At 49.1% G+C, this 19,141-nt stretch overlaps 2 protein-coding genes across 6 annotated transcripts in view; both read left to right on the plus strand.

The window, feature by feature from the left end:
- Nucleotides 1-16,237, plus strand: part of ANKRD16 (ankyrin repeat domain 16) — a 17,155-nt gene extending 918 nt beyond the window's left edge. For 4 of the 5 annotated variants that reach the window (XM_042872803.1, XM_042872802.1, XM_042872804.1 and 1 more), the window contains exons 2-9: nucleotides 992-1,314; nucleotides 4,454-4,674; nucleotides 7,841-7,883; nucleotides 8,878-8,986; nucleotides 10,485-10,646; nucleotides 13,488-13,566; nucleotides 15,211-15,412; nucleotides 15,651-15,742. In XM_042872803.1, the coding sequence (XP_042728737.1) occupies nucleotides 1,001-1,314; nucleotides 4,454-4,674; nucleotides 7,841-7,883; nucleotides 8,878-8,986; nucleotides 10,485-10,646; nucleotides 13,488-13,566; nucleotides 15,211-15,371 (1,089 nt within the window). In that variant the 5' untranslated portion in view covers nucleotides 992-1,000 and the 3' untranslated portion in view covers nucleotides 15,372-15,412; nucleotides 15,651-15,742. Of the gene's footprint in view, nucleotides 1-991; nucleotides 1,315-4,453; nucleotides 4,675-7,840; nucleotides 7,884-8,877; nucleotides 8,987-10,484; nucleotides 10,647-13,487; nucleotides 13,567-15,210; nucleotides 15,413-15,650 lie in introns of all 5 variants that reach the window. The other variant, XM_042872806.1, reaches the window with a different exon arrangement.
- Nucleotides 16,238-17,760: 1,523 nt separating this feature from the next.
- The window catches only part of GDI2 (GDP dissociation inhibitor 2), a 14,743-nt gene continuing 13,362 nt past the window's right edge, over nucleotides 17,761-19,141 (plus strand). Inside the window, exon 1 of the mRNA XM_042872516.1 lies at nucleotides 17,761-17,967. Coding sequence (XP_042728450.1) covers nucleotides 17,923-17,967 — 45 coding nt within the window. The 5' untranslated portion in view covers nucleotides 17,761-17,922. The remainder of the gene's footprint in view (nucleotides 17,968-19,141) is intronic.

Genomic DNA, 19,141 nt, shown 5'->3' on the forward strand with positions numbered 1-19,141 from the left:
CCCCCCCCCCCCCTTATTTCCACCCCCCTTTCCCCTTCACCTCCTTTCCTTTTTCCCCCTCCTTTCTTCTCCTCCCCTTCCTGAAAGGAAATTTCTGCTGCTCCTGTGCATTTTTCTGAGGGAACAACATCCTTCCTATTTTTGCTTTTCTGAGAGAAATGTGGTTTTCCTGGGTGTTTTTCCGAGGGAAAAGGAGATTTCACTTCTATTTTTTTTTTTTTTTGTTTTGTTTTGAGGGAACGAGAAATTCTGATTGTATTTTTGTACGAGGAAAAATGCAAGTCCATGTTCTTTTGTGTGCATTTTTTTTTCCCTGAAAAAAAAGAAATTTCACCTTTTTCCATATGGAAGGGAAAAGAAAACTTTATTATCTATCTATTTATCTATTTTGCTTTTCTTGAGGAAGAAAGAAGTTTCTGGTGTTCCTAGAGAAGGGCCAATCTCTGCTCTTTTCTGTTTCCCCCTTCAAGGAAGAAGGAAGTTTCTTTGTTGTTTTTGTGATGAAAAAATGAAAATTCTACTTTTTTCCTCCCTAAGGAACAAGAACGTTTCTCTTTATTCTGAGGCAAAGCCTGCAGAACCCTCCAATGTCGCTGAGGAAGAGGGAAGTGTTATTCAGAGTCAACTCTTTGAAAGGGTAGATAATAGCAAGACAAGGGGAAATGGTTTGAAGTTGAGGGAGGGAAGATTTAGGTTGGATGTCAGGGGGAAGTTCTTTGCTCTGAGAGTGGTGAGGTGCTGGAACAGCAGCCCAGAGAGGCTGTGATGCCCCATCCATCCCTGGAGGTGTTGGAGGCCAGGTTGGATGGGGCCCTGGGCAGCCTGGGCTGTGAAATGTGGAGGTTGGTGGCCCTGCCTGCGGTGGAGGGGTTGGAGCTTTGTGATCCTTGAGGTCCCTTCCAATCCAGGCCATTCTATGATTCTCCTGAGAGGAGAGAAACGTCCACTTCAGAACAGCCGTAACTCTGCCTTTCCCCTCTTCTTTTTCCAGGCACAGAATATGGCAGAGTGGCCAAGGCTGCTGACTTTGGCCCGCCAAGGAAAGTTGAATCTTTTGGAGGCTGCACTGAGGGATGGAGCTGCCACCAACCTACGCTGTGACCGCTCTGGGGACACACTGCTGCACGTGGCTGCTCGCCACGGCCACCTCCACCTTCTGGTTCTGCTGCTGGAGACACTGGGCATGGACGTGGAGGTTGCCAATGGGGACTACAAGAGACCCCTCCACGAAGCAGCTTCCATGGGGCACAGGGAGTGTGTCTCCTACCTCCTGGCCAAGGGAGCCAGTGTGGATTGTCTGAAAAGGGCTGATTGGTAGGTGGCCTTTATCCAAACCCTTCTGAGAGCAAAAAAAGCAGAGATGGGGAAGGTTTTGGAGGACAAAATGTGTGAGGAGCACCTGAGGATAATTCAGCAAGACCAAGTGCCATGTCCTGCACTTTGGCCACAACAACCCCAGGCAATGCTACGGGCTTGGGGCAGAGTGGCTGGAAGACTGTGTAGAGGAAATGGACTGGGGGTATTGATCAACCTTGAGTACTGTGTTCAGTTTTGGGCCCCTTAATACAAGAAGGATATTGAGGCCTTGAAACATGTCCAGAAAAGGGCAACAAACCTGTGAGGGATCTGGAGCACAAGTCTTATGGGGAGCAGCTGAGGGAGCTGGGATTGTTCAATCTAGAGAAGAGGAAGCTCAGGGGTGACCTTATTACTTTGTGCAACTCCCTGAAGGGAGGTTGTGGAAAGATGGGGGTTGGCCTCTTCTCCCTTGGAACTAGCGATAGGATGAAATGGAATGGCCTCAGGTTGTGCCAGGGGAGATTGAGCTTGGACATTAGGAAATAATAATTCTCCAAAAGAGTGGTCAGGCACTGGAACACGCTGCCCAGAGAGGTGGTGAAGCCCTAAACCTGGAGGTGTTCAAGAAATGTTTAGATGTTGTACTGAGGGACATTGTTTAATGGGGAAATATTGGTGGTTGGACTGGATGATCTTGGAGGTCTTTTCCAACCTTGGTGATTCTATGGTTTGTTCAACCCAAAGAGGAGACTAGGGGGAGAACTCATGGCAGCCCACATAGAATTATTAAGGTTGGAAAAGACCTCTAAGATCACCAAGTCCAAGCCATCCTCACCATGCCCACTAATCATGTCCCTCAGTGTTGCAGCTTCACATTCCTTGAACACATGAGGGATTTTGACTCCATCACCTCCCTGGGCAGCCACTTCTAACACCACTCTTTTTGTGAAGAATTTTTTTCCTAATATCCAACACAAATTCTGTTCCTGGGAAGCATTTGGACAATGCTCTCAGTCATGGGGTTTGAATTTTGGGTGGTGCCGTGTGGAGCCAGCAGTTGGATCCACAGTGATCATAGAATGGCCTGGGCTGAAAAGGACCATAATGATCATCTAGTTTCAACCACCCTGCTATGTGCAGGGTTGACAACCAGTCCTTATGGGTCCCTTCCAGCTTGGGATGTTCTGTGATTCTACAAATCTGAGGGCAGGAGCCAAATTTAATTCCAGCTCTCTCACTGTTCTCCCCCTGTTTATCATGGAGGTTATAAGTTAGTACTTTGTTAGCAGATCCAATTTAAAAGCTTTGATCTCCTTCAGGTGGTTTCACTCCGTTGTGTGATAGGACTCAGTGTATCTCTTTCCTCTGGAACTGAAATAAGAAGCCAGAAACATTTAAAAAAAAAAAAAAGAAAAGAAAAGAAAGAGAACAACTTTGCTCCTGTTTCCTTCTAGCAAACAGAGACTTTTGGGTAATATTTGCTACTGATAAAATAACAGCATCACGACCCAAGAAAGAGCTAGTTTCTTCAGGGCTTTTATTTTTTTGCCTGCTTTGTAGGAAGCATATCATCAAATGGTGAGTGAATGAGCACTGGGGGTAGAAAACAAGGTCTATTCCACACGTGTGCAGCAGGCCTGGTTCAAATAGAGTGCTGCATACCTGTCAAGCTCTGCTCCTGGGGAAGGAATTCCTTCTAGCACCTTGCAGGAGAAAGCAGAGATTCCCCCTGGCATGAATGAAAGGTGAGCGATGCCTTTTTGAAGCTGCAGTAACACAAAAGCAAAGGCAGCTTCCCAGTCCTCCTAATTGGAGGCTGTGCCAGCACCAAGCTGACATCAGGGGGAGCAGAGGAAGGCAGGGATCTCAGAACTGTGTGCAAGCCTGGTTTTCTGTGATAGGTTCACAGCACCACGGGTTAAATATGGGACACTGCATACATCCTGGCACTTGTCCTAGCCCTCAAAGTCTCATCTGCATTAAAAATATGTGCTGGTCTGAAGAGCTGTGTGGAAGTAGAGCTGCAGGAAGCAATGAGCTTCAGGCTCAGCTCTACCTATACCAGGCATTTATCTCTTCTTAAAAATCTCCATCAGTGGAGATTTTTCTCTCTCCTCTCAGCACATCCTTAAAACTGGAAGCATTTGTCCTCGTGTCAAAGCCAAATCTTTCACTGTGGGTTAGGTGCTTTGTCCAACAGGCAGAGTTTTTTGTGCTGTTCTTGTGAATGGGGAAATGTATTTCTGTTTGTCCTCAGCTGACACATGTCAGTTGGTGCTGGTGAGCTGGTCATCATTTCTGGGACAGCTCAAGATTTCTATCCAGTCTGTGCAAGCACCCAGAGTTTGATGATGGGGTGAAGTTTTTGGATCAATAAAATGGTGAATATGGCTCCCATTTGAAATAGTTAAACCTTTATTATTCCTAATGCTTGTTGGTTAGATAATGTGGTAATTAAAGAAAACAAATTGCTGCTGCTGAGATCAGTAAAATGAGTCATCAACATAGAGCCAAATGCTGGAGATGAAGGTTCACTGCCTTAAGTAACCCATGCCTTGCCTTGAGGGTAAGCCCTCAGCTGACACCCATCTCTGTGCTCTCTCAGGGTCAGCTATAAAACCTGCAACCTCTCTGGTCCTTGCAAGGGAGAATGGAGAAGGAGATGAGGAATTTATCCTATCCAAAAAGGAAAAATTAGAGGCTGAACCTTTCCAGGCAGGAGTTGCTAATCTGTAATGCATGGGTTCCAGCTGTGAGTAGGTATGGGATTGGAAGCAGGACAAGGTGGGCTGTTGTCTGTGTGCAGGTTGTACCTGCTGACCTTGCTGGCCAGGAACCCCACACGATCTGTGCAAAGGACAGCCCTGAAACTATGGGATGGAGAAAATGCTCTTCTGCTGGGGAGCTTGTAGAAATGTTCCTCCGTACCAAAGGTTGTTCCCAGGCACATGAAACAGGACAAAGCTCTGAAAGTCTGCCTTCTGAAACAATTCCTTGGCATTGGAAGTTTTTGAGTGGCATTTGTTGGCACTCATGCTAGGAGAAGTGGTGTTGTCCATGGTTTGCTACCTACAACCACAGCTGACCCTCTGGATGACAGGGGTAGGATGACCAGGATAGGAAGCACTGCTTTTAATCATCTCTTTTCTTTCAGGACTCCCCTAATGATGGCTTGCACCAGGCAGAACCTGGAGGTGATCAAAGAGCTCGTGGAGCACGGAGCCAACCCGCTGCTGAAGAACAAGGATGGGTGGAACTGCTTCCATATTGCAAGCAGGGAGGGCCATCTCCAGGTCCTCCAGTACCTGTTGGCTGTGTCCCCGAGCAGCTGGGACACAGAGAGCACCATCAGGAGAACACCACTGCACACAGCAGGTCAGGAGAGTCCTGTCCCCAGTGCTAATGAGGTTGGAGGGTCCTCAGTTCCCATTGCACTGAATTTTATCTGTGTGCTTATCCCAATTTGGTTCATAGTCTCACCGGTTTTTGTAAGGGATGCATCTCTCAAACCAATCCATCCTTGTCCAGATGCTCCGTGGATCAAGCCTTTGTGGTAAATCTGAAGAGCAGTAGGGTTGGTAGGCTCAGCACCCAGTAGAATTGCATTGCAGGTTTTGTTATTTTTGTGCTCTTCTTAAGAAGGAAGGTAGCATTGAGTGGGCAGAAATACAGACTGCTTTCTGCATAGGTACTCTGTGCTGGGAGAACACTGAGGCTGAGTCTGCTGTGCCCAATTCCCTCTTTAAACCCTTTTCTGTGGCTTAAAAGGGAGATATATGGGACCTTTAAAGGGGATGACCTGGTCTAAAGAACTTCAGACATTATCTGTAGGCATGGTAGGAGGCAGAAAGACACAGTTATCTGAATGGCAACCCAGAGGCAGTTTGTGTTTGGTTTCTGGCTTTTGAACTTTCCTTCCATCGTTGTTAAGAACTGGATGCCTAACTGATGAATGCCACACAGTGTACCTCAGTTAAGTCCTTCAGGCTTTAATAAGTTGGATGGCCTCAAAATCTGTTAATTCAGAATTAAGTTTGTCCTTCTACATCTTGTTTTGCTTGCAGAGTAGCAGGTCTGCTTACCCACAGACATGTGCAAGGTCAGCCATACAGATAACACTTGTGTTTCCAGGGCAGAAATCCCATTAACTCTGCCCTCCAGAGATGCAGTGGGATGATGAAGGGGGTCAGGGAAGGGAAAGATGTATGACAGCACTTTGGAATGATGGTGTGGGGCAGCCTTGGGGCTGCAGGATGATGGCTTACCTGAAACTGAAATGTGCTGTGTTCCTGAGTGGGGATTTGGCTTTGTTTCCTGGGGCTCATCCATGCCACCGTGGAAGATCTGAGCATGGGGAGCCACTGCTTAAAGCCACAGCTGCCTAAATTAATTTCCCAAAGACTGTAATAGGGATTGACTCTCCGGAAAGACCCGAGGTATAGGGAGGAGTCCTCTGCTGTGCTGTAATTAATCTGTTGGGTATATCACCCTTTTGGCTGTCATTCTTATCACTTCTTCAGCCTTCAGCAGTCGCCTGTCCACCACGCTGTGCTCATCAGCAGTGACAGTCCCAGCCTACAGGCACTGACTGCTCCGTAGTCCTTGGGCTTGACCTAAGAGTGAAAAATAGCTGATGTGCTGTTTGATGCTTCATGCTGAGTGGTGAGGAGCAGCTTGCGTGAGTGAGAAATGGGTAATCCTTGCTTATCTGTGTGTTCTACTGTCCCTGTGTAATCCCAAGTCTTCTGCCCTCGTGCCTGCATCAGTTGGCTGGGCTCACAGCCCCTCTCAGCCTTTAGATGGATGTCCAGAATATGGGGATGGAGCAATGGGTATAATATAGGTGAGGAATTTCCTGCAGAACACCTTGAACTTGAAGTATCTTTTCCTGCCTCATAACACTTGGGATATGGGGCTACAGGCAGCAGCAGTGTGCTCTACCTCGAGTTATCTCTACCCCACCATGTTTGACTTTCCCCATGGCAAAGCCTTCAACACGTTTTGTGTTGATTTCCAGTCATTATAACTGATATATCCACTTCAGACTGAGCCACAGTGGAGCAGCAGCTGCTGCAGAAGCAATGGGGCAGCAGGAAAGCCTGGAGCTGTTAAACCACCTTTGCCCCCAGCATCACTTTGACTCAGGAGCATGCTGGAGGCTGCTGCTCATTGCATGCACTGCTCAGTGCTGGTGCCAGCATGCAGACACAGCTCCCAAGGCACGGGCGAGGGGCCAGAGGCGATGCTGGAGCTGCTGGGGGAAATCATGTCAGATGAGCTGCCTTCTCCATGAGTTTACATCCTTGGGTGTGGATATGAGCTCGTTAACCCGTGACCAGGCCAGCTGCCTTCCTGGCACCATTATCCCTGGGTAGATGGTGGGTAATATTCTCCCCTTGCCATTTATTTTTTTTTTTTTAGGCTGATTCTTCAAGCATTGCTTCTTCATATATCCATAGCCTGAGGCAAGAGGAGGGGGGAGATGTAATTAGAGGAAGTGGAGTGCTACAGCAGATCCAAGCACAGCAGCTTTCTCGTGTCTCTGTTGCTGTTCAAGGATATAACTGTGTTGCTTGGGTGGCTTTTTCTTTTTTCAGACAGCTTGGTGTGTTTCAAAAAAATCTTTTTCACAGCTTGATTCTGCCTGAATTTACATCAGCCCAGGTGAAGGGCTGCTGTGTGGGAAGGGAGCAGGAAAACACAGCCAACGTCAGGGAGGGTGGGAGTGCTGGTTGGGCTTTCAAAGAGCAGCTATTGTGCAGCCACATCTGAAGGTTATTGCTGTTAACACATTCACTGGGGGCTGCTCTTCTATGGCATGGATAAACAGCCTGATGTCGCAGCCCTGAGCTTGGCTTGACCATTTATTCTTTATTTCATTTGTTTTGCACAACGACCTGCCAGAATACAAAAACCCACACGTACACCCAGACAAAAATAAAGCCTGATTAAGGCTGTCTGTACATTGCTGTAATATGAAGTTTATTTAAAAAAAAAAAAAAAAGAGACTATTTCAGTGTGTGATGTTTGCATCCTCCCCCACTGCTGCTCTGTTTTGCCTCGGAGATGCTGTCTAGGCGAGGATGCTTCATTAAGATGATGAAATGGGAGGGATGGTCGGTCTGAGTGGCTGAGGAAGGGTGCAAATGCCATCCAGCTCTTCACCATCTCTTTGTGTTGGTTTTGCATCTCATAGATTTCACTTCAGGGATTAAGGAATACCGGGCAGGAGAAGATCTTTGTGTCAGCTTAATTGTGTGTACTCTCTCACGCGTGCAGTCTGCAAGTAGAAGCAAACGGGGCTGATATGCATACTTTTCCCCTGTTTTACTATAGGATCAGCAGAAGAGAAGGTTTGAGACCCAGAGGCAATGTTTTAATTACAAAAATAAAAGCAGAAGCTTTGAATACGAAGCCTCTCAGACCTCCTCCCTGCCTCATGAATAAGCCAAAAGGGTCCGAAACCTGATTATGTTTCACCGTAGGCGGACGGCGACATGGAAACATAAATTACCCTTTGCTTCCTCTCTCTCTCTCACAGCAATGCATGGCTGTTTTGATGCTGTGGAGCTGCTCCTGGAGCGGTAAGCAAGCTTCCTCCCAGTGCTACATCTCCTCTCTCCCCCTCCTCCATCCAGCCACCAGCACACAAAGGGCGTTTATTCCATCCGGGAAGCTCAGCTGCACAGCTGCTCTGCATGCGATCCCGAGGCTGTCTCCGTTTCTTCCTGGCTTTTCACGGCTGGTGTTGGGCCTTGCAGGCAAACAGCAGCTTTGGATGGGCTCAGATGGCCTCAGACCTCGCTGTGACATAAGCCCTGGTTATATAACTCGGCTCTTCCTCTGTGCTGATTCATTCCTGTTGCCTCCAGTGTGGCCATATGATAACAAGGAAAGAGTTTTCTGCCCAGCTTGGTCTTTGTGCATCTCCTCCAGGCTTTATTTCCAGGCTTCAGCTCCTGGGAGACTGCTGTGAAGTGGCTTTAAATCAGCCTGTGCCCAGTCATCCTGATCCTGTTGCCTTCCTAAATAGTACTGCCTGCTGCAAGAGCTGGAGCAGCTTTCCCCAGGCATTGCAGCCACTGCAACCGTTAGCCTTACTCATCCCAGCCTTGTTAATTCATGTTCATGCTTTGCCCAGCATAAATGCAGCCCTGTGATTTGAGCCAGGCTTTCAATTTTAATTCACTCTTCTCTCATTTCAGCAGAGCTTTAGCCTCGTTGAGACCTGTGGGCATTGATTTTGTACATGGCATTGTTGTGTGAAGCTAAGATTTCCTCCTCTGCAAGGTCTGGGTGCACCTTAGTCCTTCCAGCTTCATCTCTTTGAGGAGCAGGGGAAGTGAAAATATCTGTAGAGCCTGAATGAGCTGCACTGGCTGAGTACCACATCTCTGACCCTAAAATCCCTAGCTGGCCTGCATCTCAGATTGTAGTTTGCATGGTGTGCAGATGAGCTCTGTATATCTTCTCATTTATCCACTGATGATCTGCTGCCCCACCAGTGCAAAGCAACTGAGACGGTGAGAATTTTGCACCTGCCACCAACTCTGTCCTGGCTTTTGCCTTCTCTCTCAGGTGCCAGTACAAACCTGACAGCAGGGACAATTGTGGAGTCACACCCTTTATGGATGCTATCCAGAACGGGCATGTCAACATTGCTCGACTGCTCCTGGAAAAACACCAGGTAAGTGCCAAGAACTTCTGCTCCATTGTCCAGTGACCTGAGCTAAAGCTGTCAGGACAGGTGATCAGTTTGTAACCAGACTGTAACAAGGCAATTCAGGCAAACTTCCCGTGGAAATGAATGAGATTTTGCCAGCAGGAGTGGGCTCGTGTAGGAAACCTCATCCTGGGACTGGGAAATGTCCCCTGGCTGATGAAGGGGGATGGAGGGACAGTGGCAGGGAAGGACAGGACTTGCCCTCTGCTGCAGGGACAGCAGTGTTAAAGCTAGAACTGACTCTTGGGAGTGCCAGGGCTCAGTATGAAGGCTCCTCTGGCCACACTGAGGGTGAATAAACCAAAGGCACATTGCTGAACCAGCAGCAGCTCGGCTCTGACCTCCCTCTCTTGAGACAGCTGCTGCTCCCATCTTTGTCTCCCAGTAATCTCCTATTTCCTCCGGCACACAAGGCATAATAGGGATGTCATTAGAGCCAATTGTGCATGGTAGGAACCAGACCACTGCATTATTTATTGAGTGCTGAGATAATGTGAGATGGTTGGAGACCACCTAATGGCTGATTGTCACGGAGGTGGAGCTGTTCCTCTCTTCTCACCCCTTCTGCTATTTCATTGCTTTTCTTCTGCACCAATTCCAAGGCTTGGACTCTGCAAATTGCTGGCCTGGCAGAAAGCTGGCATAGTACAAACAGTGAACCTGCCTGTGCCACACTGAATTGGCCAGCTGAGCTGCCAACATGGCATAGGATGGGCCAGAAGCACATAAAGAGAATGTGGGACCCCAATTCTCTAGCTGCATGCAGCAGGACAGGCCTGCAGAGACAGTTTGGTACTCTAAATATGTTCAAGTGCTTGTTAACTTCAGGAGATGTTCCTGCTCTTGTGTTTGTGTATCAAACAGTATGAAACGTTTGCTAATATTATTTTTCAGTCTCACACTTCAGACGATGAGGATGGAATTGTTGATTTCATTTCCTCGTTCTGGTGCCCTGGCTTACAGCCATGAAACCAGCACTGGACACATTAATGGCAGTACTAAATGGTAGTAAGACTTCCTAGGTCAGACCATGAGACTGCAAGAGGATGTGTTATATCCTTTTAGACAAGTATGCTGTGGATTCTCCCTATTACCCATCTTGGTTTTGTGTCTTTGTGGTTGCATTCAGAGACTCACAGAAGAAATTTCTTGAAGTCTTCCATCCATCTCTCTCCCTTGAACCTACATCCAAATTCTTCTCCTCTGCTGCAGAGGCTGGAGATGGGTTGTTTCTCGCTGCTTTGGCTTGGTTCTTCTATTTTGACACTACTCTTGCTTGTCTCTTAAGCTCAGCAGAGAGCTGGCTCTGGTCTGCAAAAGTGCTACCAAACCTGGTGTCACTTGGTGGCATCTCCTGTGATCACTGTTGCCGCTGCGGCTGTGGCAGGCAGACTCTGCTTGTCCTTCAAAGTTTGGCCAAGCTGTTCATTGCTTTCCTTTTCCGCCCTTCCCTTTGTTTCAGGCTTGTCCCACAGCTGTGGATGCTCTGGGTGCTCAGCCTCTGCATCGGGCAGCAGTCACAGCACAGGATGGAGCCATCCAATTCCTTGTCTCTGAGCTGCGTGTCGATGTCAATGGGAGAGCAACAGCTCTACAGCTGACAGCACTGCACTATGCAGCCAAGGTTTGTCCTTATCCCTCTGTTTCCTCTGTAAAGCCTTTGACAGTTGGTGCACTACCATCAGGCATCTAAAAGCTTAGGTGTTTGCCACTGATGAAGGATTTACATCCCTAGCTCATCCTCTGTCCTTGTCTGTTTGTTCCTGGCCAACCCCGTACCCTACTCAGTGTTTTTCAGACCCTTATCAAGTGTGACCAGCTGTCTGTACGGTGGTGGATGTCTGACTTGCTTTGTTCACCACAAATCCTGACAGTATCTGACTGTGCTGAGGGTGGGTGAACCCCCCTGCATGGAACGTGGCTGAGTGGCACTGAGTGAGAGCAGAGGTGGGTGGCAATAGGGCAGTTGCCTTTACCACTCATACAGCTGGTCATGCTGTGGGTAAGACTCAACTCACATCTCTGGAGGGAATCATTCTTCCAATCTGTCACCTTTGGACCAAAATGTAGTGTCTGGAGGGAGTCCACTCTGCTGGTTAATGAGAGCTGTGGATGTGAACAGTTCATGAGAGGTGATGATTCTTCACCAGCTTCATCTCTCACCTGACAGGATAGGATTGGTGGACACTGCTCAGATTTCTTTCTCTTCTTTCTTCAGTCTCGCTGGTTTGGACCCTGGTGGATTAGAAGCTGGTTTCCACGCCAGCAGCTTGCTGAACAGAAAAAGCCTCATGTGCTATGAGACACTGTTTGACCCTGGAGGTCGGATTCTGGCCTTCCTGTAGCCAGCCATGGGAAAAGAGATGTAGAAAGGTGGAGGGAGCTCCCAGTGCTTATCAGTGTCCTTCATACAACAGTTGTTTGGAATTCCAGTCAGAGTTGTTTGAGCTTTCTCCTCCTCTTGTCTCATGCCTGTGAAGAGTAAGGCTGTGGGTTCTGCAACGCTCCCTGGGCATGCAGAGCAGATCCCCAAAGCCTCCCTGCTGACCAGGATTCCCCTTGAGGGCCTGCTGTCTCACTTCTGCTTTATGCTGCTGGCTGCCTGTGCTCCAAAGGAAACATCCCTGCTCAGAGCCCAGCGTGTCAAACTTCATGAGCTCAGAGTCTTGTAATGGGAATGGAGCAGCATCCCCATGCAAAAGCATCAATGACACTCACTGAGAGTGCTGGCAACAGCATTCTCCTCCAGCAGGACCCAGCCGTGGCATTTGCTGGCTCCCACAAAGGAAGCTTTTCTCCCATGCTCTAAGAAACCATGTTGAAAGCCCTTTTGGTTGCCAAGGGTACGTTGAACAGCAAAGCCATTGGGGAAAACAATGTGCCTTGGAGAAGATCCCAGCTCTGTCTTGGCGAGTGGCTGATTGGGGAGCAATTTGATGGGCTTCTCATCCTTCCCGAGGCTCAGTGTCACTTTATATTTACAGCATCATTTGTTTTGGTGTTTGGGTTTTTTTTTTTTTTGTTGTTTGTTTGTTTTCTTTATTATTTTGCATTTATGAATACATGAAAATCAAATTATGCTTTCAACTCAATTTGCTGCCGAGGCTCTGGCAGCGAAAGCAGTTCCTGGCTTTGCTGTTCTTTGCCACTGAGGGGGCCTGTGCATGCAGCAGGGCAGTGGGAATGTGATGCTACTGAGTTGTATGATAATGGGGGAAAGAGTGGGTGGTAGGGATAAAAATAAGGGCCTTCCACTCTCATGCCACATTACAAAGGCTAATTCATTGCAGGGAAGAAGGAAATACAATTATTTAGGGAGAGAGGATTTATTTCAGGCCAAGCTTGTGCAGGCAGGAGGGGTGTGAGGGCTGCATTGCATTTCCCCCTGCAGCATTTACATTTGGCTGCTGGCAGAGGCATTGTAGAGAGCACCATGGGTTGTGCTGGTGTTTGAGTGTGGTGTTGTTCATCTCCCAAGGCATTACAAATGCTGGAGCAATCCTTGAGGAAGTGTGGATGTCTGAAGGTACTGCAGATAGAAGCACAGCAGGGCACGTCAGCAGCAGGTTCTTCTCTCTGAGCCGAGATGCACCTCAAGAAGAGCAGCTGTAGATCAGCTGTAGATCTCCATAATACTTGCAGTAAATTTACAGCATGGGACAACAGCAGTTCTATGGTGACATTGTCCTTTTAATAAGCAGCCAGCTGTCCTTTATTAAAGGTAAGTCAGGGATCCTAGGGCTCTGTGACTAGCAGGAGTTAAAAGCATTTTAATTGAGTTACTGGATGGGAGGAGAGGAAAAGGCAGGATCTGTTGACAAATCAGTGCACTAATTTGCTATTAAGAAACGTCTTTAGGTCTTTTCACCCAGTGCTAAGTCAGAGGTCATTTGTGCATTAACTCCTTTGTAGCCATCAGCAAAAGCAAAACTGCTCTGGGAGATGGTCCTCCTCTGAGTCTTTAGCTGTAACACCACCACCAGAGGCATCCCTGCACGGTAGCATCAACTTAAATACTTGCATTGCTTTTAATTTGAAATTGTGAGGAAAAAATTGCAGATTATGCTCCTGGGATGCTTCTTGCTTGCTTCTTCTGGGCCTCTGGGTCAAAATTGCTGGCAAGGGCTTCGCAGGAAGGCTGAGCAAAGGCTGAGCTGAGAGTCCTGTAGCAGCAATGTGGCCATGCGTGTGGGCAGTCCCTGGCTAATGGAATGGATCTGCACAGCTACGAGCATACAACAAAGATTTCCAGCTGCTCTAAGATCCTCTGGATCTTGTAACAGCTCCTGGTGGTGCCAGATTTGACCGTGGCAGATTCACTTTGCATCTGTGCCTTTCGCAGGTACCTGGAGATTGCCTGTGTGGCCTTCTTTCTTTTCAGGCCTGTGTCGTTTCTTCTAAATGCAAAGGAACTGTGCTGGTTTTGCTGAACAAATAACCCACGTGCCTGTGCTCACCACTGCAGGAAGGACACACGAGCACCATCCAGACGCTGCTGTCCCTGGGTGCCAACATCCATGCAAAGGATGGGAAGAACCGTTCTGGTAGGCATGCTGAGCTATGTGTTCACACACTGTGTTAGGAGCCTCTAAAGCAGCCCGTGCTGCATCTGCTCTTGCAAGGAGCTGCCAGGTGCATGGATGCAAAAGGCTCTTGGAGCAGCACAGCATATGAACCCTGTTCTTTTTTATAAAAAGATTTGTCAACTTTCATTTAGTAGCTCTCTTCTTGCTGGACTTTCTGATGTCTACTTGTGTTTTGGAGCCTGTGCTGGGGCTTTTCCCCTCTGTGGATGCACTCATTTGGCTTTCTTTTTACGCAGCTGCTTTATTTTGCATGAAGCTTTCAGGAGTTTTGGTACCCTTCATCAAGCATGGTTGAAATTAGGCAGCTCAAAACTCTTAAGGTGGGCAGACAGACATGATTGCACGATCTCTAAAGCCTTATCAAACTGCCTAGGAATGGCTTATGAGCAAATAGTAACAGAGAGCTTGAAAGTAAACAGAGTTGCTATAGTAGTACCAGTGAGAGTATGAGGCATCTCTTGCATCAGCATCTCTCTCAAAAAAGAGTATATAGAAATGGTTTCAACCACTGCTAAAATTGGCAACTTCCCCAGCCTTCAGGTTTGCTTAATGACACGCTTCAGTGGTGAGGTTGAACAGTCTTGCAACTCTCAGTCTCTCCCCTCACCCCCTCAATGAGTAAATTTGGGTTTTGCTGAGCTTGTCCGGCCCTGGGACCTTTGTGATGTTCTCCTCATACCCTGTTCTCTGCTGCGTTTGTGTCAGTGTATGCTGGGGTGTTTCCCACCCTAATCTGCTCCTGCAAAGTGTTCTACATGAATTATCCTGCTCCACAACAGCGGGAACTAATGACCCTCAGCATCAAAGATACTCACCCTATGCAGGTTTAGATCAGGAGGATAAGGCTGGCCCATGCTATAACAGGACTATAGGGCTGCCTAACTGTGCTGGAGCTGAACTGACTCAGCCTGGAAGGCTCATTGGGATAAGCAGACTGTGAGCAGTGCTGTTCCAGCCTCCTCCTATGGGATGCTCTTTGCTGTATGCAGTACAGGGAAACCTTTCTGATTTACTCCTCAGCCCTGGAATGAACTGGCAGGATGCCCGAGCCCATAACGGACCCAGGTCACATCCAGCATCTTTTCAAGCCACTTTCTCATGCATCACTGTTAAATCCACCCCAAATACAGAGCAGTAAGATGCCCACAGCTAACATGAGCCCATGGGCCTTCTGCTCTGCTGCACAGCCTTTCTCTCCTGACATCAGCACCCTTTTCCCGTGACTCAAAATGATCCAAGTTGGCTTAAATCCTCCCAGTCTGTTTGCAAACCTGTTTTGCTTTGGCTCAGCCAGCTTAGTATCACTTGATGGGTTGGAGGGACAGCCTGAAAGGAGGAGGTGGGCAGGTCATAGCATTTCTACCAGCATGGCTGGGCTTGAAAATAGAAGTATCCCATGCATTTGTGGGTTCAACCATCCCACTGGGAAGGCTGTGGCAGCTGAGCCATTGTACAGCTGCTTGGTTGAAGTTATCTTTTGGTGCATTTCCTCTGATAATTCGGTTTCCTTCACTGAGGATCCAGCATTTGCTTCTGAAGTGGGCTGAAGCCGAAGCCAGCATGCAGTCTCAGTTCCTTTTTGACATCCTGTCTCTCCCACAGCCCTGCACGCAGCGTGTTCTGGGCAGCATGCAGCTGCTGCACAGATCCTGCTCAGCACAGGGCTGCAGGACAATGAGGACAGCACGGGCACCCTGGCACAGCAGCTTGCAAGGAAACCAGATGTCATCCAGGTTTTCCAAAAAACAAGTGTCAACTCATGAGGCCAGCTGGGAAAAAGAGAAACCCACTTCATTTTGGCTTGGTATGTTTGTAATTGTTTAATGAGTGTTTGCATTCATGTTTAACACAGTGGATTTTTGCTCAGAGACTCAGCAGAGGAATCAAACTTAGCACTTGGAAAATGAATTAAGGGGAAAGCATGTTGTGAATACAGTTATTTCAATAAGAGAATGCATATGTTGGGTGTGGGCTGTTGTGCTCCTGTTCTGACCCCATCTTTATAAGTTCACAGATGCTCTTCTTTCACTTCCAAATTTCAGGGCTGAGCTACACCTCTTCCTATGCAGCAGCAAACGCATCCCAACAGCTGCAGCTTCCCAAAGGAAAACCATCAGAGGAAGGTGCCTCGTGGGCTGCTGCAAGATGATCTCTGGGCACCTGCAGGGCTTGAACCCATTGGAGCCTGCCCAGCTCTCAGTGCAGCCTGACATCCTGAAGGAGAAGAAACCTGCATCATTTTTACAGCCCTTCATGTAGCTGCTCTCCGCAAATCTGTTAAGCTGCTGTGTTTAAAAGCCCCTGAGAAAACATGGTGCAGCAAAGCTGAGCTCTGAGTGCCTCCCTTCGTCAGGGCTAAGCTGCTGTGTGGATGAGTGCAGGGAGACTTCAAGCTGCATCAGCCTTGTACGTGGCCCAAGCTTGATCCCAAAGCCTGCTGACATCAACAGAAAGACCTAAGCCTTGTGGGGATCAGAGTGAAAAAGAATTATTAGTTATTCCAGATGTGCCAAGCAAGGCTTTCTCACCAGCAGTGAAAAAAACTGCTCCTTGAAGTGCTAGGGGCAGTGGTTTGATATGTAATGTAGCCACTAAGTCTGGAATGTACATAAAGGTAAGAGCAACTAGAGTTGTTTAGTTTCTTTGTATCTGTATGGAACAAGAAGCTTTGCCAACCACAGTCCTACCTGTAATGTCAAGTTGTAGCAAACAATGCTATTCCCCAGTTTAGTTGACAGCAGATGGTGAAAAGGAGAGGCCTGTGAGCAGGCTGGGTTTTGCTCTGCCCCAAGCCCTGGTGCTTACATCATGGCTTGACACTCAGCTCCTGTTTTCCCAGGAGGATTTAAGATGATGCTGAGCTCTGTTTGAGCGAGAAAATCCCCACTCTGCATTCCCTGGAACAGAATTTGCTGTGATGATACTGAGCTGGGTAACAGCACTGTGCTCCTCGGGGACCTTTTAAATTGGAGCACAAGTTGGGGTGCTTTTAAGGACCAGAATGGACCTTCTGTTAGCAGAGGTTTTTAACCACACCTTTCTTTCTCCATCTGTGACATGAAAGAGATTCTTTGTCACCGAGGAGGATAAGAAATGAGTGCTGGAAGGTTCTAACAGTGCAGTGGAAGCTGTGCCAGCCCCTTACCAAGTGGGTTTGTTCCTCTAAAGATCCTCAGTGCTTCTAGAAATCTGCCCTTCATGAAATAGTAATTCTGCAGCCTGTAACTGCTTCATTCCCATTTTCTGTGATGTTAGCAAGCCACGAAATAGCTATTTTCCCCTAATGTTCCTCCTAATGAGCTCAGCTTGCTCGTGAATCTGAGCTTTTATGAGAAAGCAAATGAGAATATTTTTGTCTGCCTTTCATGGCTCCCAGGGCCGTGGCAAACACCTGGAAATTAGAAAAGGGAGCTTGAGTTGTCTTGCATTATTTGTGAGGTGCTTTACACTTCTGGAAGCGCACCTGTGCACCATTGCATGGCTGTGTGTGTGCCCATTGCACTGGTGCACACTGGGTGCCTGCCTGTTGCAGTGTGCATCAATGCAATGCACCCATGCATGCGTGCAGGCAACCATTGCATTAACGCACATGTGCACATTGGGTGCCTGCCTTTGTGCACTGCACTCATGCACGTTGCCCATAGGCAGGCATCCATTGCACCGATGCACACGTGGGCATTGCACTTATGCAAGCACCTCTTGCACCGATGCCTATTTTCACATTGCAGCTGAGCAGGAACCAATTGCACCAATGCACATTGCATGCGTGCAGGCACCCAGGGCACTGATGCACACATGCAGCACCCATTGGCACACATCGCTGTGCACACAGCCGTGCGTTGCATGCAGCCGTGCACCAGCAGCACGCGCGTGCACGCGCCCCTCGCACCAAACCCCGCAGCGATGCGCGCGCCGCCCACGTGACCCCTCCTCCCGCGCTGCGACGAGCGGGAGGGAAAGCGGAGGTTGCGGTTGGAAGGGGGGGGGAGGGAAAGGATGCAGCGCGCATGCGCGCCGCGCCCCCACCACGGTGGCACGGCCGTCGTCGTCACGGCGCAGCGCCCGCCCCTTAGCGATGGCGCGCTCAGCCAATGGCGTGGCGGCGCGGCGATGAGTGAGAGCCGAGGGGGTGGGGCGGGGCGCGCGAAGCCACGCCCTCCTCCCCCCTCCCTCGGCGCGCTCTCCTCACGGCGGCGGCTCCATTTTCTCCGCTCCCGCGGCCCCTCAACGTCCGGTTCGCCTCAACCTTCGGCCGGCGGAGAGACCCCGTGAGAAACCTTTCCCTTTTCCCTTTCCTCCTCCTCTGCCGTCGCCATGAATGAGGAGTACGACGTGATCGTGCTGGGCACCGGCTTGACGGTGAGGAGGAACCGCCCCGCTCGGGCCTGGGCCCTGAGCCGCCGCCCTGCCGGCCCCGCTCCCTCACAGCCCCCTCCCTCACACAGCCGCGCTCATTCCTCCCTTGTCCCCCCGTTATCGCCTTGGCTGCTTCACCATTCCTTTCCTCAGGCTCCTGTTGTCCACCTTCCCCCCCCCCACACACACACACCCATTTCACCTCATTCTCTCCCCCATCCCCACTGCATATTGTGTTCTTCATCCTCATTCTATGAGAATCCCTCATCCCTCCTCCCTCTAAATTGGGTCTGCCCACCCTGTCCCTATAGCACTGCTGTGTCCCCCCATAGACCCCTATAATCCCAACCCCTTCCCCATAGCATTGCTGTGTACCCCTGTAACCCTTCCCCATAACACTGTTCTGTACGCCCATAGCCCCCCATAATCCCAACCCTTTCCCCATAGCACTGCTGTGTACACTCTTAGGCCCCCTGCTATAATCTCAACCCCTTCCCCATAACACTGCTCTGTATTCCTTAATCCCACCTCTTTCCCCATAGTATTGCTGCCTTCTCCCTATAACCCTCTTAATCCCACCCCCTTCCCCATAGCACTGCTGTCTTCCCCATAGCCCTCTTAATCCCATCCCCTTCCCCATAGCACTGCTGCATTTCCTCATAGCCCCCTTCCATAATCCCAGCCCCTTCCCCATTGTACGACTGCCTTCCCCCATAGCCCTCCTATAATCCCACCCCCCTTCCCCACAGCACTGCTGTGTACCCCCATAGCCCTTCATACCCTTTTTGGTAGGGGGGAGTCGTTCCCTATTCTCTGCCCCCCAGAAAATGCGGTTACTTAAGGAGAGATGGGGACAACAAAGCGCTAAGGGGCTGAATTGCATTCTTGTATTATTATTATTGTTATTATTATTACTGTGAACCATCCAGAGCTCTGAGCCCATCTTAGGGTGGAGGCAGCCCCGCGCGCTGCTCCGCCTTTGCAGCCTTCAGCTCTCCATCCTGACTGCAGCAGGAGGGGGAGGGGGGGGGATGGGGATGCGGGTGAGCCCTGCACGCCTGTCAAATCCCTCTGCTTTCGTTATTTCTTTAATTTTTCCCCCCTGCTCCGAATCTGTCCCACCTTTTGCTGCTGTTAACCCTTCCTGACAGCACTCGGGGTGAGGTGGGGGGAAGGG

The sequence above is a fragment of the Lagopus leucura genome, unplaced genomic scaffold (genome assembly GCF_019238085.1).
Source record: "Lagopus leucura isolate 7727_CA_CO unplaced genomic scaffold, USGS_WTPT01 Super-Scaffold_100008, whole genome shotgun sequence".
NCBI lineage: Eukaryota > Metazoa > Chordata > Aves > Galliformes > Phasianidae > Lagopus > Lagopus leucura.